Raw genomic sequence first — 24,068 nt, forward strand, 5'->3', positions numbered from 1 at the left:
GCCTGTACTCCCAAAAGTTTGGGAAGCCTAGGTAGGCAGATCACTTGAGCTCAGGGGTTCAGGACCAGCCTGGGCAACATGGCGAAACCCTGCCTCTACAGAAAAAAATACAAAGACTAGCCAGGTTTGGGGGCACACACCTATAATCCCAGCTACTCAGCAGGCTGAGGTGGGAGGATGGCTTGAGCCCAGGGAGGTCGAGGCTACAATGAACCATGATTGAGCCACTGCACTTCAGCCTGGGTGACAGAGTGAGACCCTATCTCAAAAATTAAATAACTAACTAAATAAATTAATTAATTTAAAAAGAAGATCATTACTTCAACATATTCATTCCACAGAGACATAAAAAGTTTAGAGCTGAAAAATTTCAAAGTTAACAGAGATAAAGTTCTCATTTTATAAATACGGGGAAAAAAAAGTCCAATAAAGTTAACTGTAGAGAATGACAGGGCAAGTTAGAAGAAACCTGAATTTAACTGACCATCATCTTTATAAATTAATACATGAAAATTAGCCTTTATTTGTAAATGAAATAATACATAGAGGTTTTATCAAAAATACCAAGGAATATTATTACTATCTCATTTTTTATTTTTTACCAGAAGATTGAGAACTATTATATTACAAATAAGAAGCCAAGGATGACCCTAAAATATCCATTTCTGCCATATGCAGTCTAAAATATTATGAAGAATACCAGAATACAGCAATATCATGCAAAGTAACACTCTAACTCAATTCTTTTCATTTAAAATGTACTCACTCTAATTCATTCTTGTCAAATTTATTGAGGTGTAACTTACATACAATAAAACAAAACAATGAGTTTTGACATATGTTTATGCCATATAATTACTACCCCAATCAATATACAGAACATCACCTTAACCATGAAAGTTCACTCATGCCCCTTCCCAATCAATCTCCTCCTACTTTCTACCCCAGATACCACTAATCTTATTGTTTTTCACTATAGTTTTTCCTGTTCTAGAATTTCATATAATGGAATCATAGAGTATGTATCCCTCATACCAAGGTTCTTTTGCTAAACATCATGTTTTTTAAGATTCATCAGTGTTTCTGAGCAGTATTCCACTGTAAGAATATATCAAGACCAGGCGTGGTGGCTCACGCCTGCAATCCCAGCACTTTGGGAGGCTGAGGAGGGCAGATCACCTGAGGTCAGGAGTTCAAGAACAGCCTGGCTAGCATGGTGAAACCCTGTTTCTACTTTAAAAAAAAAAAAAAAAGAAAAAAAAAATTAGCCAGGCGTAGTAGTACGCGCCTGTCATTCCAGCTACTCGGGAGGCTGAGGCAGGAGAATCACTTGAACCCAGGAGGTGGAGGTTGCAGTGAGCCGAGATGGTGCCACTGTACTCCAGCTTGGTCAATAAGAGCAAAACTCTGTCTCAAAAAAAAAAAAAAAAAAAGAATATATCAAAATTTGTTTATCCACTCAGCAGTTAAAGGACATTTGGTTGTTTCCACTTTGGGGCTATTCTGAGTACCGCTGCTATAAACATTCATTTACATGTCTTTATGTGTTTTCACGTCTCTCAGGGTAAACTTAAGGAGTAGAACTGCTGAGTCACATGTTACATGTATGTTTCACTTTAAGAGGAACTGTCAAACTGTTTTCCAACGTGTGGCTATACCATTTTACCCTCTCACCAGCAATGTATGAGAGTCTGGATGCTCCGCATTCTCACCAATATATAGTATTAGCAGTCTTCTTCATTTCAGCCATTCTAGTGAGTGTATGGTGATACTCATTGTGGTTCTGATTTGCATTTCTGTAATGATTAATCTCACTGTGTCACCCAGACTGGAAGGCAATGGCACTATCATAGTTCACTGCAGCCTCAATCTCCCAGGTTTGAGCAATCCTCCTGCCTCAGCCTCCTGAAAAGCTGGAATTACAGCCACATAGCACCACACTTAAATAATTTTTTTTTATTTTTAGTAAAGACCGGGTCTTACTATTTTGCCCAGGCTGGTCTTTAACGCCTGAGTTCACGCAATCCTCCTACCTGGGCCTCCAAAAAGTGCTGGGATTACAGGCATGAGCCACTGCACCTGACCAATTTTTTAAATTTTAAATGTGTCTAGTTTAATTCACTTTCAAACTTAAAATCCATCTTGACTTAGTTATTACATAAGGAATACTGCAAAGGAATCTAAGCAAAAGAATATATCTCACATGAGAAATAAATCTGCTTTATGATAAAACTAAACATAGAAAGTCATTAACAAAAACTCTCATTAACCTTGACCAACCAATGTCAAATAACCTAAATATCTGTGTTTAATGGTATTATAATTTTTACAGAACAAAAAACATTTTCTTGAAGTTCTCATTGTATTTTATTAAATTTCAATCTGAAATGCATGACAAAGAGCACTGAAACCATCAGTAACTTAAACACAAATGCAATGCTTAACTTTAACCTGAGGATCCAGATCTCAAGTAACACATTATGAAGCTAGACAAGCTCACCTGAGTAGCTGCAGACTGACAGGAAGATGACGATGACGACGAGACAACAGGAATGTCAGACTGTACAGCAGCCACAGTGGTAGCGGGTGTGAAAATCAGCTGTACAGACAGAAAACCAAAAAAATACCCTAAGACAAAAGAACATGTCCCACACACAATGTGTAGCAGGCAAGAGAGACTGAAATTTGTGACAGAAAGACAATGCAGTTTAGGATTACCTCCTCAGCAAAAGGTTCTACACGACAAAGAGAAGTTTCTGATAATAGAGAACTCAAAAAAAATCATAAACATTTTTGAAACAGCTCATGATTCTGATGAGTGCAAAAAAAAGCAGTACTCAAAAAAGAAAATATATTTTGGTGATATGAAATTCTCAGACCAAATTGTGTCTCAAATAAGCTATTATGGTTAAATTTTTCCTAGCTCAAAACAACTGTGGCAGGATTCCTAAAATGGGAAGTTAAAGTAAACAACTACAGTCACTATTTTGGGACACAAATTAAATTTCAGTGAGAAACAAAAAGAAACACCAAAAAAGTCTTTTCAGTTCTTTTTATCATAAGGATAACTATGCCACATACTATACTCCAATATTTCACTTAGCTACAAAGGATCTAAAGGACAAATCCAGGTTGCCCTTTCATTTTAAAACTATTTGTAAAGAAATATTCATTCTATGGCCAGGCACGGTGGCTCACGCCTGTAATCCCAGAACTTTGGAAGGCCAAGGCAGGTGGATCACTGGAGGTCAGGAGTTCAAGACCAGCCTGGCCAACACAGTGAAACCCCATCTCTACTTAAAATACAAAAATTAGCCGGGTGTGGTGGCTCATGCCTGTAATCCCAGCTACTTAAGAGGCTGAGGCAGGAGAATCACTTGAACCCAGGAGGTAGAGGTTGCAGTCAGCTGAGATCATGCCACTGAACTGTAGCCTGGGTGACAGAGCAAGACTCCATCTCAAAAAAAAAAAAAAAGAAAGAAATATTCATTCTAAAAGTCAATGTCACACATGTCAAAATTCAACAACAAAAGAGCCTGCAAAAAAATCTTCACATCAAAAAACAAAGACATTTAATTTTTTTACTTATCACTTTCCTTTTTTTCCTTTTCTTTTTCTTTTTTTTTTTTTTTTTTTTGGTGAGACGGAGTCTCTGTCACCCAGGCTGGAGTGCAGTCATGCGATCTCAGCTCACTGCAACCTCTGCCTCCTGGGTTCAAGCGATTCTCCTGCCTCAGCTTCCCAAGTAGCTGGGAATACAGGCATATGCCACAACGCCCGGCTAATTTTTGTTTTATTAGTAGAGACGGGGTTTCACCATGTTGGCCAGGCTGGTCTTGAACTCCTGACCTCAAGTGATCCACCCACCTCAGCCTCCCAAAGTGCTGAGATTACAGGCATGAGTAATTTTTTGTATTTTTAATAGAGACAGGGTTTCTCCATGTTGGTCAGGCTGGTTTTGAACTCCCAACCTCAGGTGATCCACCTGCCTCCCAAAGTGCTGGGATTACAGGCATGAGCCACCGCGCCCAGCCAAATACCATTAATTTCTAAGGCAATACAATCCACTCAGAGATAAACCAATTCAATTTAGTAAATTTGACAGTTGTTTCAAAGAATGTGTAAATACTTTATTTCAAAATTGTATCAAGGGTTATTCAGTTCCTCTTGCTATCTAAATTAAAATGTTCAACCAAATGCGGATCCAAAAAAACTAGAAAAATTAAACGACAAATTAAGTGACCTTTTAAACTTCAGTTCTTTGATACACTAAATCTAAGTAAATTCAACAACAAAGTACAATGATGAGCCCTCCATATCTATGGAAGGCTCTGTGGTTCGTCATTCAACTATAGATCAAAACAATATTCATTTAAAAAAAAATAGCTGCATCTGCATTGAACATGTACAAATTTTTCTCGTCATTATTCCCTAAACAATATAGTATAACAGTTACTTAAATGATGTTCATATTATACTAAATATATGTAATGATGACATAAAGTATATGAGAGAATATACATAGGTTATATGCAAACACTATGCCTTGAGCATCCTCAGATTTGGGTCTTCTAGGGGACAGAGAGGGTGGGGCCTGGCAACAATCCACCACAGACACCAAGGGACAAATGGTATAACTTTCCTGAAAAGGTAATTTCCAGTACCAACACCCTGAAAGGACTAAACCTAAAAAGAAGATATTCAATTTAGTTTGACCCATATGAAACTGCTAATTTTAGAGTTCAAAAATAGCCAAATAGCAACCATCTCAAATGGTTCAACCTAATTTTAAAGCATAGTATGAGTTAAATGATTGGAAACTTTGCAATTTTAGATAGAAAACTAAAGATCCAAGCCAGGTGTGGTGGTTCATGTCTGTAATCCCAGCATTCTGGGAGGTGAGGCAGGTGGATCACGAGGTCAGGAGTTTGAGACCAGCCAGGCCAAGATGGTGAAACCCCGTCTCTACTAAAAATACAAAAATTAGCTGGGTGTGGTGGCAGGCACCTGTAATCCCAGCTACTTGGGAGGCTGAGGTGGGAGAATCACTTGAACCCGGGAGGCAGAGGTTGCAGTGAGCAGAGATCGCGCCATTGCACTCTACCCTGGGTGACAGAGTGAGACTTCACCTCAAAAAACAATAACAACAACAACAACAACAACAAAAACTGGAGATCCAGATATATATTCAGTCCATTGGACAAAAAAGAATATAAATATATATTAGGGACAATGCTTTTGTCTAGCTTCTTGTAAAGACATCAAATAAAATACATGTCAACCAATTTCTATATTCCTTAAAGAAGCTCAACAATTAAATTAGGAAATCAGTAGATACTCAAATACAGAATAACCAAATTAACATTCCTATATTCATAAAAGATCAAAATGAACACAAGAACACAAATAACCTTGCAGAATTTGAGATGGGAAAAACCAAAGTTAAGAATCATCTGGGAGACTATCCGGAACTCCAATATAGAATTCAGAAAATCCTAGGATACAAATTATACTTTAACAACGAAGTTTTTTTAACATCTCTATTTCACCAAATCTAAGTTGACAAAAACAGGCAATGATTTTATGGACCACTGTAAGTACCAAGATGCCATCAGTTATAAAATGCATCCAAATTTCAGAGATGTTAAAATATGAAAAAAAGGTTTTCAATGAATTTGATATTAAAAAATAATCACTCTTACGTAACTGAATCTCTATTAGCTTCCCAATGTAATAATTACTATTTGATACCAAGAAGACCTATTAATTAAAAGTAGAATCTTTCATGACATAAATGTACAAGAGCTGAAGGCACGCCCGCATGCACACACACACAATTAAACATTTCTTAAATATTAAAAATACCTCTTATTGTATCAAATCAAGAAACATTTTGATCTCTCAAGTCCTTAAACACTGAAAAAATTTGGTTGCTCATATCTTACCATTTGAGCTCGGAGATACATTTGAGCTTGGCTTGCCGTTAGGGTAGGGGAAGTACTCCCTAGTAACATAGTCTGTTGGGTAATACTGCCGCTGGTAGAACTGGAAGCCTGGGAACGGCTTATTAACTGTGCAGGTGTAGGAGAAGTGGAGAGGTTGATCTAAGGAAGAAAACATATTAGGTCATAGGCTTCCATTTCTTGCTTCCATGTTACTGAATTTCACACCAAGCTGCAGTTAGGCAATCAATGGTATAAATTGTGGCTAAGGAACCCAAAGGAGAAGCCTTTATCTTTGACAGACCCCCTCATTTCTTTGGGCAGTTATTTGCACATATGCAAACAATGGCATGGATTGGTTAGTAATCAGGGCAATTTTTTTTTTTTTTTTTTTAAGATGGAGTTTCGCTCTTGTTGCCCAGACTGGAGTGCAAGTGCACGATTTTGGCTCACCACAACCTCCGCCTCCTGGGTTCAAGTGATTCTCCTGCCTAGGCCTCCCAAGTAGCTGGGATTACAGGCATACGCCACCACACCCGGCTAATTTTGTATTTTTATTAGAGACGGGGTTTTTCCATGTTGGTCAGGCTGGTCTCGAACTCCTGACCTCAGGTTATCCACCCACCTCGGCCTCCCAAAGTGCTAGGATTACAGGCGTGAGCCACTGCACCCGGCCACAATTTTTAAGGATAGCTACAATGTGTTTCAATAAGATTTCTAGTATCTTAAAATATCATTTCCACTACCTCCGAAAAATTAGGGCCAGTGCTCACTTCTGCAGCACATATACTAAAACTGGAACAATATAGGGAAGATTAGCATGGCTCCTGCCCAAAAATGACATGCAAATTCATGAAGCTTTCCATTAGTTTTAATAGAGGATTTTGTATGTTCTCAACACTAAGAAATGATCAATGTTTGAGACGATGGATATGCCACTCTGATTTGATCACTATACATGATATACATGTATTCAAATATCACCCTGTATCCCATAAATATGTATAGTTATTATGTGTCAATTAAAAATTAAAAAATAGAGCTACTGTTTCATTTTAATACTCCACATAACTTAAAACATCCTAATCAACAGTTTATTCTGTCACATTCTGAGGAGTTTGTGAACAAAAATTAAAACACAGAGAATCTATTCACATATATAAAGACATACATGTAACACATAACCAGTGTAAAGTTGTAACTCAAAAGCTCTCAAGCAAAAGAAAATAATACTTCTCAAACAGATGGAAAAATCCTGAATATTAGCTACAAAATTAAATTATAAACACTAAAGTTTAAAACTTCTGTTAAAAGAATAAACTACAGCATTGTTGGCCGGGCGCAGTGGCTCACGCCTGTAATCCCAGCACTTTGGGAGGCCGAGGCGGGCGGATTACAAGGTCAGGAGATCGAGACCATCCTGGCTAACATGGTGAAACCCCGTCTCTACTAAAAAAATAAAATATAAAAAAATTAGCCGGGTGTGGTGGTGGATGCCTGTAGTCCCAGCTACTCGGGAGGCTGAGGCAGAAGAATGGTGTGAACCTGGGAAGCGGAGCTTGCAGTGAGCCGAGATTGCGCCACTGCACTCCAGCCTGGGCAACAGAGCGACACTCCATCTAAAAAAAAAAAAAAGAAAAAAAAAACCCCAATAAACTAGTGCATTGTTAACCTCTAGAAGGATGCATAAGAAACTAGTAACCGGTTGTATCTATAAAGAGACATTGGAGTGGGGTAGCTAGGGTAATAGGGAAAAGAAAAAGGATACTCTTTTTTATCTTTCTAATTTTAGACCACATGCATATATTACCCATTTTAAAAATAAATAATATTTTTGGCCGGGTGAGGTGGCTCAAGCCTATAATCCCAGCACTTTGGGAGGCTGAGGTGGGCGGATCACGAGGTCAGGAGTTTGAGACCAGCCTGACCAACACAGTGAAATCCCATCTCTACTAAAAATACAAAAATTAGCCAGGTGTGATGGCACGCACCTGTAATCCCAGCTACTCAGGAGGCTGAGGCAGGAGAATCGCTTGAACCCGGGAGGCGGAGGTTGCAGTGACCCAAGATCGCGCCACTACACTCCAATCTGGGCGACAGAGCGAGACTCTGTCTCAAATAGTAATACTAATAATACTAATAATAATAATAATATTTTTAAAGAGAGAATAATACCCAACCTCAAATCATTTTTGTGGAACAAAGCACAGAATACAATTAATAAATATTTTATTAGAAAATAAGAATACTTTATTGGACTTCTTATTCAAGCAGCAAGGCAGACTGGACTAATACATCCATGTGACCAAACAGTATCACTGAAATGCTAGATCAACATGAAAAAATTAGAATATACAGCTGAACTCCAAAAGGGAGAGAAAAGCTGGGAGAGGAAATTCCTGGTGCCAGAAAGCAAGAAACTCAAAGCCAGAGAGATGCCACCTCAGCTGACACTAAGGCAGTCTATAAGGGTATCTTGGGTCTATAGAGCCAGAAGATCCACCTTTGTGCTTATTTCAGGGGAGGGCTACAAATCAAATCCCTATTTTGAGCCAAAATCCTGAAAAGAGCTGCCCAATATGTAAAAAGGAGCTGGAAAAGCTCCACCCATACATTCTGAGAAACAGCAAAGAAGCTTGCATCTGCCCTGCTCCTAGTGGAAGCAGGTAAGGAGGCACCTATGAGAATCAAAACTCCAGGCTTACACCAGGTAGAGGTATAGAATCCACATCCATACTCCCTGTACGGTTCCATAACCCAGCCCAAGACATTAACATCTGAACTAACCCAGGACACTTGTTAAACTGAATGGTGACTGGAGGAAGCTGAGTGAAGTCTATATAGGAGGACCTCTCTGTACTAGTTTTGCATCTTCCTATGATTTAGAGGAATTTAATTTATAATTATTTTAAAATAAAAAAGTTTAAAAAACTATACAGTAGGCACATGACAGCTGGTTATCTAATTCTCTAAATGTATATATATCACATATTTTTATTTTAATATTTAAAGGTATAAATCAATGCATAAATACCACTAATACAATACAGAATTATTCTGTAATTTTTTTGTTTGTTTTTTGTTTTGTTTTGTTTTTTTGAGACAGAGTCTTGCTCTGTCGCCCAGGCTGGAGTGCAGTGGTGCGACCTCGGCTCACTGCAACCTCCGCCTCCCAGGTTCACATCATTCTCCTGCCTCAGCCTCCTGAATAGCTGGGACTACAGGCGCCCACCACCATGCCCGGCTAATTTTTTTTTTTTTTTTTGTATTTTTAGTAGAGAGGGGGTTTCATCGTGTTAGGCAGGATGGTCTCAATCTCCTGACCTCACGATCCCTCCCCCTCATCCTTCCAAAGTGCTGGGATTACAGGCGTGAGCCACCGTGCCCGGCCTATTCTGTAATTTAGATCCTATTCCTAACACATCACTGAAACTACCTTAACAATAGTCACCAACATCTAACTGACAAATTCAGTGGATTCTTTTCAGACCATTCCCTCTCAGTCTTCTTTACCAGCTCTTCTTTTGCACCCACTCCCAAAATGTTCATGCTCTGCCTTTGACACTTTTCTTCTCTTTGAGACAGGGTCTCCCTCTGTCACCCAGGCTGGGGTGCAGTGGAGTGATCATGGCTCACTGTAGCCCCAATTTCCTGGACTCAGATGATCCTTCCACCTCAGCCTCCTGAGTAGCTGGGACTACAGGCATGCATCACCACACCCGGCTAATCTTTGTTATTTTTTGTAGAGACAGGGTTTCATCATGTTGCCCAAGCTTGCCTCAAACTCCTGGGCTCAAGTGATACCCCCACCTCAGCCTCCCAAAGTGCTGGGATTACCAGCATGAGCCACTGCACCAGACCACACTTTTCTTCTTGAATTCCTAGGTTATCGTATCTACTTCCACAGTTTCAAACAATTCAATCCTGATGACTCTTGATTCTTAACTATAAACCCTTTTTTGAAGTTCCAGATCCAAATACCTACAGAACACATCTTTCTGGGTATCTTTTACCAGCTCAAACTCAGCATGCTCAAACAGCAAACTAATTATTCCTTTTAAAACAGCTTCTCCTCAAATGGCACTGGCATTTTCTAAAATTCTCCAAGACACAATATCTCGAAGTCATCCTGATGCTTCCCTCTCCTTTACCACACACACAGAATCAGTCACGTGTCTTTTTTCTAATACATCTTTTTGTCTCCTAATTTCCATTTTGATTTTTCATCACTTAGTTTGAGACTTTGGGCCCATGTTATTTCTGGCTTGATTACTTTAATATCTGCAAACTGATACCTCTTACTGGAATCTTGTCACCTTCTACTTGCCAGATAATCTTTCCCTGATTATTAATATTAATTACCCATTTAAGAATCTTCTGAGGCTGGGCGCGGTGGCTCACGCCTGTAATCCCAGCACTTTGGGAGGCCGAGGCGGGCGGATCATGAGGTCAGGAGATCAAGACCATCCTGGATAACACGGTGAAACCCCATCTCTACTAAAAATACAAAAAAATAGCTGGGCATGGTGGCAGGCGCCTGTAATCCCAGCTACTGGGAAGGCCAAGGCAGGAGAATGGTGTGAACTTGGGAGGCAGAGTTTGCAGTGAGCCGAGATTGCGCCACTGCACTCCAGCCTGGGTGACAGAGCAAGACTCCGTCTCCAAAAAAAAAATCTTCTGGATAAAGTTAAACCTTCCCTGACAACCTCTCTAGCATCATCTCCTCCCACTCCACACACAACCTTCCCATTACCATAGCAAGGTATGTGTAGTATCACGATCTCAGTCCTCTATGGCACTGGCGATGATATTCCAGACTAGATTGAGCATCCTTGCCACCGCCATGCCCCAGCCCATCTGCAGCTACATAGTGAACAACTCCTTCTCAAAAATCACCTGCTCTAATAAGCTTTTTCAGGCATTACCATATCCCAAAGCAGAACTGACTATTCCCCCTCTTTTTTGCCTAATTGTTACCGTCCATATACTTTTAGCATATATTTCTATCTCATCCTTCTAAATAATAATTTCTTTAAGGGTGGGGGCCATGTGTTACTCATTTTCACATATCCAGTATCTACGAAATGTCTTCATTCAATACGTTTATTAAGTTAATTAATGTCATGTTATTTTAAGGCATATTTCATATTTTAAAGCATAGTCATGCAATATTTAAGCTTTGCTCCAGAGATTAAATCACCAACAGGGAAGAACTGGACCCAAGTTTTTCTGACTCATGTATTTTGGCATTCGGGGTGCTTTTTTAATATCCTGACAGCTCCCTAGTTCAGGTTACTCTGCAGTAATAATGCCTTAGAACTTTTTTTTCAGTTGGCGATTCTTTCGAAAAACAGTAAGAAAGAAATGTACTCTTAGTAAGGATATTTACACATTCTTTAAAGAAAAATGTAATGAAAGTCTTCTTTAAAAAATGATCGGCTGATAGCTAACAAGCCAGAGAATGCTTTTTAAGGAAGTAGAGTACAAAGTACAAACAGAATGCTTTTTTCTTAGAAAAGAGGAAGTAAGACAACTAGCAACTCCCCAACCACCTGTATTCTACTCTAAGTTGTGAGATCAAAGAACAAGTGTTGTGTCTACTTTTAAGTTCCACATAACAAGTAATATTTCAAAAGCAGCTATCTACTAATAACATCCAACTCATGAAGGCCAACAGAACAGTAGCCACCTCTGCAAGAAGTCCGTCTCCCTAGCTAGCCTAACTAAAAAACTGTCCTTCCTTTCCACAACTGATAAGGCTCTCCTTTTTCCTGTGTTGCTCTGCTGACCTAAACCAGATGTCTTTACCAGTTTCCATTATTTTCTCCATCAGTTCCATCCCAACACTCCTAATTCCCTTTCACTGAAGACCCTGACCAATCCTGTCACTTCATATCTCAAGTCACACTCCACAAAGAAACTCACTCACTGAGCCCGATTACTGCAAGCTGTCTCCCCACTGACACTAATTCTACGAGTCACCAGAAAGAAACAAGTCTTTCAGAAAAAGCCACTTAACTCCCAACCACCTGTTAATGTCCTCAAAAGGAATTTCCAACCGATTACTACCCATAGCCAAAGTCCATTTGAGAGTTGCCTCTACCGTTTGACTGATCAGAATCAATCAGGTATACCCTAAATAGAGAAACATTTCACATTAAAAGAGTGATGTATCTGTATTCAGTGGCATTAAAAGATTTTTATGTCCACTGCTGAGTAAAAAGGCAGCAAAATAACATGTAGAGTATCATTCATATAGTTACATACAAATATCTGTGTGTGTATATGTATCACAAATGTGAAAAACATGTTAAGAAAGATGGCCAGGCATAGTGGCTCATGCCAGTAATCCCAGCACTTTGGGAAGCTGAGACAAGTGGATAGCTTGAGCTCAGGAGTTAGAAACCAGCCTGGTCAACATGATGAAACCCTGTATCTACCCAAAAATACAAAAAATTAGCCAGGCATTGTGGCGCACACCTGTCAGGGTCCCAGCTACTCAGGAGGCTGAGCTGGGAGGATCGCTTGAGCCTGGCAGGCGGAGGTTGCAGTGAGCCGAGATTGCAGCACTGCACTCCAACCTGGGTGACAGAGTGAGACCCTGTCTCAAAAAAAAAAAAGTTAAGAAAAATGACTGCATTGGATATACACACAATAACACATACTCATAACATGACATATGACTAGACTCAATATAGAAACACACACACCCATGCACCACTACCTGTGAGAACAGTCACCAAAATGTTAAAGGTGTATATATAATGCCTTCTAGGAGTAAAATCCGGTATTACTTTTTTTAAAGTTTTTAACTTTTCTATGTAGATATTAATTTTAGAATCAGAGAGGAAATGCTATTTTTCTCTTTAATGCTTACCTTAGTATATTAATTTGCTTTTATCATGTTAAAGCAGCTTATAAATAGTATTGCCTCATTATTTAGTGGGAACTGCTATGTGGTATTTCAAATATCAGTAGTGTAAAATGCTATATAGAAATTTTATTTTTATTTTATTAAGAAAAGAGATGGGGTCTATGTAGTTCAGGCTGGTCTCAAACTTCTGGGCTCAAGTGATTCTCCCATCTTGGCCTCCCAAAGTGCTGGGATTACAGGCATGAGCCACCATATCCGGCCCTATGTAGAATTTTTTTTTTTTCTTGAGACGGAGTCTCGCTCTGCTGCCCGGACTGAAGTGTAGTGGCACAATCTCCGCTCACTGCAACCTCCGCCTCCTGGGTTCAAGTGCTTCTCTTGCCTCAGCCTCCTGAGTATCTGCGACCACAAGCGCCCACCACCACGCATGGCTAATTTTTGTATTCTTTTTTAAGTATTTATTGATCATTCTTAGGTGTTTCTCGGAGAGGGGGATATGGCAGGGTCATAGGATAATAGTGGAGAAAAGGTCAGCAGATAAACACATGAACAAAGGTCTCCGGTTTTCCTAGGCAGAGGTCCCTGTGGCCTTCCACAGTGTTTGTGTCCCTGGGTACTTGAGATTAGGGAGTGGTGATGACTCTTAACGAGCATGCTGCCTTCAAGCATCTGTTTAACAAAGCACATCTTGCACCGCCCTTAATCCATTTAACTCTGAGTTGACACAGCACATGTTTCAGAGAGCACGGGGCTGGGGGCAAGGCCATAGATCAACCGCATCCCAAGGCAGAAGAATTTCTCCTCCCAGACGGGGCGGCCGGGCAGAGGCGCTCATCACTTCCCAGACAGGGCGGCTGGGCAGAGGCGCTCCTCACTTCCCAGACGGGCGGCCGGGCAGAGAAGCTCCTCACCTCCCAGACAGGGGTGGCTAGGCAGAGGTGCTCCTCACTTCCCAGACGGGGCGGCCGGGCAGAGGCGCTCCTCACTTCCCAGACGGGGCGGCCAGGTAGAGGCGCTCCTCACTTCCCAGACGGGGCGGCGGGGCAGAGGCGCTCCTTGCTTCCTCCCAGACGGGGTGGCAGCCGGGCAGAGGCGCTCCTCACCTCCCAGACAGGGTGGCCGGGCAGAGGCGCTCCTCACTTCCCAGACGGGGCGGCCGGGCAGAGGCGCTCCTCGCTTCCTCCCAGACAGGGCGGCCGGGCAGAGGCGCTCCTCACTTCCCAGACGGGGCGGCCAGCAGAGGCGCTCCTCACCTCCCAGACGGGGCGGCTGGGCAGAGGCGCTCCTCACTTCCCAGACGGGGCGGATGGGTAGAGGCGCTCAATTCCCAGATGGGGCAGCCGGGCAGAGGCGCTCCTCACTTCCTCCCAGACGAGGTGGCGGCCGGGCAGAGGCACTCCTCACCTCCCAGACAGGGCGGCCAGGCAGAGGCGCTCCTCGCTTCCCAGACGTTGGGCGGCCGGGCAGAGGCGCTCCTCACTTCCCAGGCGGGGCAGCCAGCAGAGGCGCTCCTCACTTCCCAGACGGGGCGGCCGGGCAGAGGGGCTCCTCACTTCCTAGACGGGGTGGCGGCAGGGCAGAGGCTGTAATCTTAGCACTTTGGGAGGCCAAGGCAGGCGGCTGGGAGGTGGAGGTTGCAGCGAGCCGAGATCACGCCACTGCACTCCAGCCTGGGCAACATTGAGCATTGAGTGAGCGAGACTCCGTCTGCAATCCCAGCACCTCGGGAGGCCGAGGCGGGCAGATCACTCGAGGCCAGGAGCTGGAGACCAGCGTGGTCAACACGGCGAAACCCCGTCTCCACCAAAAATACAAAAACCAGTCAGGTGTGGCGGCGCGCAGGGGAATCACAGGAGCCCAAGGCAGGGAGGTTGCAGCGAGCTGGGATCACAGCAGTACAGTCCAGCTTCGGTAACAGAGGGAGATCGAAGAAAGGAGGAGAGGGAGACCAAAGAAAGAAAGGGGGGGGAGGGGGAGGGGGAGAGCTATTTTTGTATTCTTAATAGAGACGGGTTTCGCCATGTTGGCCAGGTCTGGAACTCCTGACCTGAAGCAATCCACCCGCCTCAGCCTCCCAAAGTGTTGGGATTATAGGTGTGAGCCATTGCATCTGGACTTTTAAGTAGTAATAGCTATCCATGAAGAATTTTATTTTTAAGAGACTACATGTTTTTTTTTTTTGAGACAGAATCTCACTCTGTCGCGCAGGCTGGAGTGCAGTGGCGCCATCTTGGCTCACTGCAAACTCCGCCTCCCGGGTTCAAGCAATTCTCCTGCCTCAGCCTCCTGAGTAGCTGGGATTACAGGCGTGAGCCACCGTACCCGGCTGAGACTGCGTGTTTTTAATAAATCAAAGAAATAAAATACCTATCCTATTTATTTTAGAAAAACATTACTTCTACTTTCTGCAATACAAGCTGGTGAAAATAAAACAAACATAAAAAACCTCACAGCCTCCCAATGTTTTCAGATTTTGACATCCTAGAAAGAAAACTTGCAATGTCAAAACAATTATAATATTGGAAATAATTTAAAATGTCCAGCAACAGGGATGGTTATATAAAATAAAATCCATTCACACCGTGCCACCCCACACAGCAGCTTAAGTGAGACTGGTATCTGTCTGCAAACATAAAAAGATCTCAAGACACACTGTTAAGGGAAAAAAACAAAATGCAGAATACCTGTGTTTACAATGTGTAAAAAAGAGTGCTAAATGCATATATGCACACTTCTCTATGACATATATGTCCATAATACATAGGGTAAGATCTGGAGGGGTATAGAACCAACTAAGAAGACAGAGGGACTGAAAGGGAAAGGAGGCTTTAGGGAACTTAATAACTTTTTTACTTTTTCTGTACTGTTGGAATATTTTACAAAAATGCAGTAAAGCTGCTTGCAACCATACAAATATTCAGGCTACAGTTTTATCTCACACTAGTATTAGGTTTTGGAAAAGGCTTCTACACCCAATCACTTAAAATTATATTTTAAAGAATCCTTGAAAACAATGAGTTCTGAAGCCTAAAAAAACTCCCTGAATGAGATAATAGAGGATGAGGACACTAGCAGTAGAAAACTGAGAATGACTGATTATAAGCAAATGATTTTCTCTCAGGTAAATTTACATCCCCTATATAATATAAATATATCAAATGGACTCTGATATGTGGCTGATGTGATTTGGACATTGTTTGAGAAAACTGAACAGTTTTAAGGTTCTTGATCTGAAAACAATCTCACTGACCCGCTGAATATACTCTCAGGAAATTTTTAAGAAGAAAATAACTAAAAATATATACAAATATGTATAATAAAATAGTCAATGCAAGTTTACTTATATTAGCAAAAACATGGAAAAATTAAAACCACCAGCAAGAGAAAAGTAGTTTTTAAAAATGGTAGAACATTATATACTCATTATAAATCGTATTTACAACCAATAAGTAAAGATAATAAAGAAACAAACCATTTGCTTATCCCTCCTACTAAACCCCACTGAAATAGCAATTAATACAGTAAAAAAGGATTGAGGAAACAATCAGACAAATCTAGACTATTGGAAATTCCATAAGGTAAGCTGACCTGAGCTCTTCAAATGTCATGAAAGAAAAAAAAGGAAGTCTATTTTTATATTAAAAGGAAAAAAGAGTCTTCAATGCAGTATGTGATCCTTAATTAAATACTCAATGCAGGCCAGGCACGGCGAGCCGAGATCGCGCCACTGCACTCCAGCCTGGGCGACAGAGACTCCATCTCAACAAAAAATCGAGGCAGGCGAATCACGAGGTCAGAAGTTCGAGACCAGCCTGCCAACATGATGAAACCCCATCTCCACTAAAAATACAAAAAATTAGCTGGACATAGTGGCAGGCACCTGTAATCCCAGCTACTTGGGAGGCTGAGGCAGGAGAAATCGCTTCAACCTGGCTGGCGGAGGTTGCAGTGAGCCAAGACCACGCTACTGCACTCAAACCTAGGCGACAGAGTGAGACTCCATCTCAAAAAAGAAAAATTTAAAAAAAGAAAAAAAAAACCTGATAGGCCAGGCACAGTGGCTCACACCTGTAATCCCAGCACTCTGGAAGGCCAAAGCAGGTGGATCACTTGAGCTCAGGAGTTCGAGACCGGCCTGGGCAACATGGCAAGACTTTGACACTACAGAAAATACAAAAATTAGTCAGGTGTGGTGGCACACGACTATAATCTCAGCTACTTGAGGGGCTGAGCAGGGAGGATCACTTGAGCCTGGGAGGCGGCAGTTGCAATAACCCATATTAGCACCACTGCACTCGAGCATAGACAACAAAGTGAGAACCTGTCTTGAAAAAAAAAAAGTGAAAATAAAAGTAAAATAAAATCTGGGCCGGGCATGGCGGCTCACGCCTGTAATCCCAGCACCTTGGGAGGCCAAGGCAGGCGGATCACAAGGTCAGGAGATCGAGAACATCCTGGCTAACATGGTGAAACCCCGTCTCCACTAAAAATTAGCAGGCGTGGAGGCAGGCGCCTGCAGTCCCAGCTACTCGGAAGGCTGAGGCAGGAGAATGGCGTGAACCTGGGAGGCAGAGCTTGCAGTGAGCCGAGATCGCGCCACTGCACTCCAGCCTGGGAGACAGAGCGAGACTCCGTCTCAAAAAAAAAAAAAAAAATCTGATAAATAGCATAACAGAGATCCAAAGTATTTTATCCATAATAGAAAAATGGAATATTAGTTTGAAAGAACAATGAGAAAACAAGAAAATGCTCTGAGAAATTAGAAATAGTGGCTGAACTAAAATTTTTTTTAAAAGTCAAAGAAAGAGCTAAAAGAAAAAGTTAAGGAAATATCCCACACACAAAAAAGGCAGTAAGTGAAAAGGTAAACAAGATAAAGGATCAATCCAGAAAGGTCAACATTCAACCAAGAGCTCCAGAAAGAGAAAACAGAAAATTAATTTCTCGTGGATTTGTTTAGTTTCACATATATGATCATTAAAGAACAAAATTAACTTCTTGCAGATTTGTTTAGTTTCACATACATGATCATTAAAAACCTAGTTTCACATTGAGAGGGCCCAACAGGTGTCCTACACAATGACATCTAGACACATTGCCATGAAACTACAAAATAAAAAACTAAAGCAAACACGCAAACCTCAAAGATTCTGGAAAGAAAGAACAGGCAGTTACCCCAGAAGAATGATAATGAAACTAACAACAGCCTTTTCTTCAGCAATACTAAAATTTTGAAAAAAGTAATCTTTGCTTTCAAATTTCCTCAGAAAAAATATTTTCAATACAGAATTCATGTAAAGATAATTATAAAAAAAGAAGATGTAATTTTCAAGCCCACAAAGATTTAGTTTTTCTTCCCCATAGCCTTTAAAAGAAAGTTATAAGATACTCCAGCAAAACAAAATTCTTATCATACTGTCCTTTGACTATTTACTTGTCTGTATCCTCATTATACTCTAAAACCTTTGTTCACTTTCAATCCTTGGCACCTGACACCAAGTAGGCACTCAATAAAAAAGTACTGGCATAGACTGTCCTCAGGAATGTGGAAGACTAACATAGAATCCCACGTAGTAATAAATCCCTGAATCTAACCTCTGCTGTCTCAGGATCATGATCTCACAGTGAGACCTCTTCTCTGCAAACTCTACCTGTTTTAAAAGTTTAGCGTTCCTCAGCTACTATAATACAATCCTCAAAGATCTCTTTTCTGTTAACTCCGATGACATTTACCACTTGATTATATACTATTATATTATTTACTGTTTGATATATCTAATCATAATTCTTCAAATGCATACTCCCTGAGGGAAGAAACTTTGACTTACGTGTACCACCAGAGTAAGCAGCACAATGTTGGACAATACACATATTTGCTATAATGGGCAACCAAAGAATCTCATTACTGGGGTCAGGATTAGAAACTCTTCTATAACCCAATCTCAGGCAATTAGAATATATCCTAAAATAATTCTCTGCATTGTAATAATCAAGAATTAACATTAGGTCGGGCATGGTGGCTCATGCCTGTAATCCCAGCACTTTGGGAGGCCAAAACAGGCAGATTACCTGAGGTCAGCAGTTTGAGACCAGCCTGAGCAACATAGTGAAACCCTGTCTCTACTGAAAATACAAAAAAAAATTAGCTGGGTGTGGTGGTGGGTAACCTGTAATCCCAGTTACTCAGGAGGCTGAGGCAGGAGAATCGCTTCAACACGGGAAGCAGAGGTTCTAGTGAGCCAAGATCGTGCCACTGCACTACAGCCTGGGTGACACAGCGAGACTCAGTCTCAAAAAAACAAAAAAATAGTTAACATTAATAGTGTTACAGTTCTTTTAGAATTTAGCAGGCTTTCTGCTTTTTGCTGGGAAGCCCATAAAAAACAAACATACAAAAAGAGCATTAATATCATTACATATTCTAGTTGATACTTATTACCTACGATACATCTTTCAACAAGTATTTTTTAAGTACCTACTATGTGATGGGCACATGTATTTTTATAACACATATAAACTATTTAAGAAACTCTCACATAATCCTAGATTAACATCTAAACCACTAGTTCTCAAACTTTTTTCTTATTAATAAACAGTCTTATTCAGAACTTGAGATTCAAACATCACAGAACTGCTCTGGCTGGCTAAACCTTACATAAGGTAAGGCCCATAGCCCAATCTGTCGGTCTATGGAGGCTGCCATAATAAAATACCACACACTGGGTCACTTAAACCAGTGGTCCCCAAACTTTTTGGCACCAGGGATCGGTTTCATGGAAGACAATTTTTCCACAGAGAGGGTGGGGAAAATGGGTTTTGGGATGAAACTGTTCCATCTCAGATCATCAGGCATTAGATTCTCAAACCTAGATCCCTCCCATGTGCAGTTCAAAATAGGGTTCACACTCCTATGAGAATCTAATGCTGCCACTGATCTGACAGGAGGCAGAGCTCAGGCGATAATGCTTGCTCACTCACCACTCTCCTGCTGCTGTGAGGCCCAGTTCCTAACAGGCCACAAAGCAGTACCGGTCCATGGCCTGACCCCTGACTTAAACAACAGAAATTTATTTTGCACACTTTTAGAGGCTGGGAAGTCCAAAATTAAAGTGCCCACAGATTCAGTTTCTGGTGTAGGCTCTCCTCCTGGCTTGCGGACTGCCACCTTCTCACTGTGTCCTCACATAGCAGAGAAATTGCCAGTGTCTCTTCTTCGAATCAGTTCTGTCAGATCAGGGCTCCACTCTTATGACTTCTTTAACTTCTATCACATCCCTAAAGGTCCTATCTCTAATACAGTCACGAGTTAGGCTTCAACATATGAATATAGGGGACATAATTCAGTCCATAGCATCATTTCCTGAACTTTCTCTTTGATACAGATCCTAGGATATCTGGATGAAAAGACTAAAACCATTTAATTAGACAATTTAATTTTACAGAAAATTGGCAGGCAGGGAGGTTAAATGACTTGCCATAAGTCACATTAACAGTCAGTCACAGAATCTAAGATTAGAACCCAAGTCCCTCATCTCCTCCATTCTACTCAACTTTCTCTCATCACACCATGAACAGTAGTGAAGTCATCAAGTACTCTTGTGACATGAATGTTGAAGGAGCCACATGAGACATCATTAATCATGAAACCTCCCACATGAACTCCAAACTCACATAACCAATGCCTACTCAATACTATAGGTGGGTGTCTAATACACATTATAAGTTTAACATGTCCAAAATCAAACTCCTAATTTTCTTCTCCAATACCTCCTTTAGCTCCCAATTTTTCCAGATGCTTGAGCCAAAATACTATGGAGTCATCCTTGACTCCTCACATCTTTTATTCAATGCATCAGCATATCTTGTGTTAGCTTTCCTTTCAAAACATATCCAAATTTCTATAATTAAATGTTAAAAAAAATTCAAAATCTGGCTATTTTTCACCACCTCTAATATCACCATCATGATCCAAACTGCCAATATCTCTCCATTTGAATTATTACACGAACATTTAACTCCATGCTTCTGTCTTTGACCCCTAGAACCTACTCTCAAAAACCAATTTGAGATCATGTCACTTCCATACCAGAACAGCTCTCCAATAGCTTCCCAACTCATACTTACTAAAACCCAAAGGTCTTATAATTTCCTCATAATTAGGATTACAATTACGTCTCTGATGTCATCTCTAAACCACACTCCCACTCTCTCATTCCACTCCAGCCACACTGTCCTCCTTTCTGTTCCCTGTGCATGTCTGCCCTCCTCACCATCCTTAAAAAGGCCACCTCTATTAACAAGGCTTTCCCTGACCATCCTAATTAAAATGGCATATTCCCCCATTGCTTTATTTTTCTCCTTTATTTTTTTATTTCCTTGCTTTATTTTTCTCTTTCACTTACCATCATCTGACATACTATGTACTTGTTTAATGTTCGTCTATCCCTAGCTCCATGAGGAAAGAGATTTGTTTGTTGTGGTACTGTATCCTCAGCACCTAGAAGAGGATTTGGCAAATATTAAATGCTCGATAAATATTTGATGACTGAATGAGTGAATGCATGAATGAACAAAGTCATAAAACTGGGCTTCAAAAGCTCATCTTGTCTAGCATCATAACTAGAAAGCCATAAAAAAAAAAAGTTTTTTCCCTTTCTGATAGAATAGTACAGTGAGTTGAAGCCAAAATATCAGGGATTCATGTAGTTATAGGGCCAAAATGCAACAAGGAAAGAGAATGATATATACATAGCCCTTAAGTCACTCAGACTTATGATTGTAGTTTTCAGCCACATAATCCTTTCCATCTGAAAATTCCCAAATATTTAGTAAAGAAAGAATGTGTGTGTGTGTGTGTGTGTGTGTGCACGTGTGTGATGGCACTGCCCTCACATGAAAACAAACAAAATTAACTAAAAGCCCATTTACATTTATGTATAGAAATGCATAGTCAGCCGGGCATGGTGACTCACACCTGTAATCCCAGAACTTCAGGAGGCCGAAGCAGGCCGATCACCTGAGGTCAGGAGTTCAAGACCAGCCTGGCCAACACGGTGAAACCCCGTCTCTACTAAAAATACAAAAATTAGCCAGGCATGGTGGTGGGCGCCTGTAATCCCAGCTATTCAGGAGGCTGAGGCACGAGAATCTCTTGAATCTGGGAGGTGGAGGTTGCAGTGAGCTGAGATCATGCTACTGCACTCCAGCCTGGGCAACAGTGCAAGACTCTGTCAAAAAAAAAAAAAAAGGAAGGCAGGCAGGCAAGAAGGCAGGCAGGCAGGCATAGTAATAATATAGGAAAGCAGGCCAGGCACAGTGGCTCACGCCTATAATCCCAGCATTTTGGGAGGCCAAGGCAGGAGGATGCTTGAGGCCAGGAGTTAAAGACCAGCCTGAGCAACACAGCGAGACCCCTTCTCTATAAAAAAACAAACAAAAATAGCTGGGTGTGGAGGCATGCACCCGTAATCCCAACTACTCAGTAGGCTGAGGCAGGAGAATTGCTTGAGAATTTGAGGCTGCAGTGAGCTATGATCATGCCACTGCACTCCGGCCTGGGCAACAGAGTGAGATAGTATCTCCTAACAAAAACAAACCAACAAACAAACAAATACAGGAGAGCTTTAAACAAAACTTTGTGAGAGAAAATGGGACTACTGAAGGGAGGTAGTCACTTTTACTCTATATATCTGTGTTATCTATTCCTTAGGCAACAACAGTTTGTTCAATTTTATTTAGACAATATAAAAATTAACAAAATAAAGCTCTTCAACCTCCTTCCTCAGAGATGACCACTAATAACAGTTTGTTGTGCACCCATTACAGATCTTCTGCTTGCGTAATCAAATGGATACACGCAAATAACTTTTAAAAAATAAGTTAAATGACAAGAATTCTGCTTCCAAAAAAATGGAGTAGACATACTTTTCCCTATTCCTCCTGCCAAGAACAACTAAAAACTCTTATGTTACATATAAAATAAACCTAAGACGACCCCAAAAGGTAAAGGAAAAAATACAAAGACTGGCTACAGACCTCAGGACCAAGTAAACAACATGGTAATGAATTCTCCGGATTTTCATTTTACCTCTTATAACCCACACTTGGAGGGTGGAAATGAAGAACTCAATAATCCAGAAACACCACAGGCACAAACAAAAATCCCCAACAAAAGCCTGCTCTTTTTAACCAAAGGACCAGCAAAGGGACAGCCGTGCAACACAGAAAACTTTTAGACAATAATTACTCTACTCCAACCAAATACTACAGAAAAAAACTGTGGCCCCACCCATGTCTGCAAAGAACTTGATTTTCCAACTCCCTCAACCCCTCCAACAGGTTCATGTCAGAGTAGGCCATATAGAGAACCGGACTTTCATACTAGCCAGGTGATAATAAACCACCACCAGCACCCCAATGCACCCTGTGGTATCAGAGGAGACCATGTGGGAAGAGTAAAAGGTACTCCTATTCCTTCTAGATAGAGAGGCTTCAGTAGCAGCCTAGTGAGGAGCCAGAACTCCCACCCCAGCTTAGCAATTAAGAGGAACATCCCTCCAAGTGTCAATGGAGGCTAAATGGGGAACCTGTACTTGTACCCCCTGTACTTCATGCCGTATGGGGACTCATACTTGCACCCTCATATTGCATTAAGGCAGCACACTCTCCCTTTGAGAAACAGCCAAAATAAAAAGGTCAAATGAGATCACCAGTCACACAACATAATACTAAAAACATCCAAGGTTCAATAAAAAATCACTCATCACATCCAGAACCAGGAAAACCTCAAAATGAACGAAAAAGACAACCAATAGAAGCCAACACCCAGATAACAAAGATATCAGAATTATATGATGAAGGCTGGGCACAGTGGCTCATGCCTGTAATCCCAGCACTTTGGGAGGCTGAGGCGGGTGGATCCCTTGAGGTCAGGAGTTCAAGACTGGCTGGCCTGGCCAAAACGGAGAAACCCCGTCTCTACTAAAAATACAAAAATTAGCCGGGCATGGTGGTAAACGCCCGTAATTCCAGCTACTTGGGAGGGTGAGGCATGAGAACTGCTTGAACCCAGGAGGTGGAGGTTGCAGTGAGCCAAGATCATGCCACTGTACTCCAGCCTGGGTGACAGAGCGAGACCTTGTCTCAAAACAAACAAACAAACAAAAAAGAATTACATGACAAAGTAGCCATCATAAAAATGCTTCAAAGAAGTCAGGCCCAGTAGCATGCACCTGTAGTTCCAGCTACTTAGA

The 24,068-nt window shown here is 41.2% G+C and overlaps 1 protein-coding gene, 1 non-coding gene and 1 pseudogene across 13 annotated transcripts in view; 2 read left to right on the forward strand and 1 right to left on the reverse strand.

Annotated features, from left to right (window-relative positions):
• Positions 1–24,068, reverse strand: part of PHC3 (polyhomeotic homolog 3) — a 95,154-nt gene that overhangs the window by 55,468 nt on the left and 15,618 nt on the right. For 10 of the 12 annotated variants that reach the window (XR_010125786.1, XM_054483764.2, XM_054483763.2 and 7 more), the window contains 2 exons: positions 5,946–6,104; positions 2,501–2,599 (listed from right to left, as the gene is read on the reverse strand). The exons of the other annotated variants lie outside the window; for them this stretch is intronic. Coding sequence is in view for 9 of the 10 variants with exons in the window: in XM_054483764.2 (XP_054339739.1) it covers positions 2,501–2,599; positions 5,946–6,104 (258 nt within the window). In the remaining variant the exon portion in view is untranslated. The remainder of the gene's footprint in view (positions 1–2,500; positions 2,600–5,945; positions 6,105–24,068) is intronic. 12 annotated transcript variants of the gene reach the window in all.
• LOC129034325 (U6 spliceosomal RNA) lies at positions 6,708–6,814 on the forward strand. Its single transcript, XR_008501829.1, has one exon. It is a non-coding gene; the product is annotated as a U6 spliceosomal RNA (small nuclear RNA).
• Positions 19,137–19,194, forward strand: LOC129034394 (U7 small nuclear RNA; annotated as a pseudogene).

The sequence above is a fragment of the Pongo pygmaeus genome, chromosome 2 (assembly GCF_028885625.2).
Source record: "Pongo pygmaeus isolate AG05252 chromosome 2, NHGRI_mPonPyg2-v2.0_pri, whole genome shotgun sequence".
Classification (NCBI taxonomy): domain Eukaryota; kingdom Metazoa; phylum Chordata; class Mammalia; order Primates; family Hominidae; genus Pongo; species Pongo pygmaeus.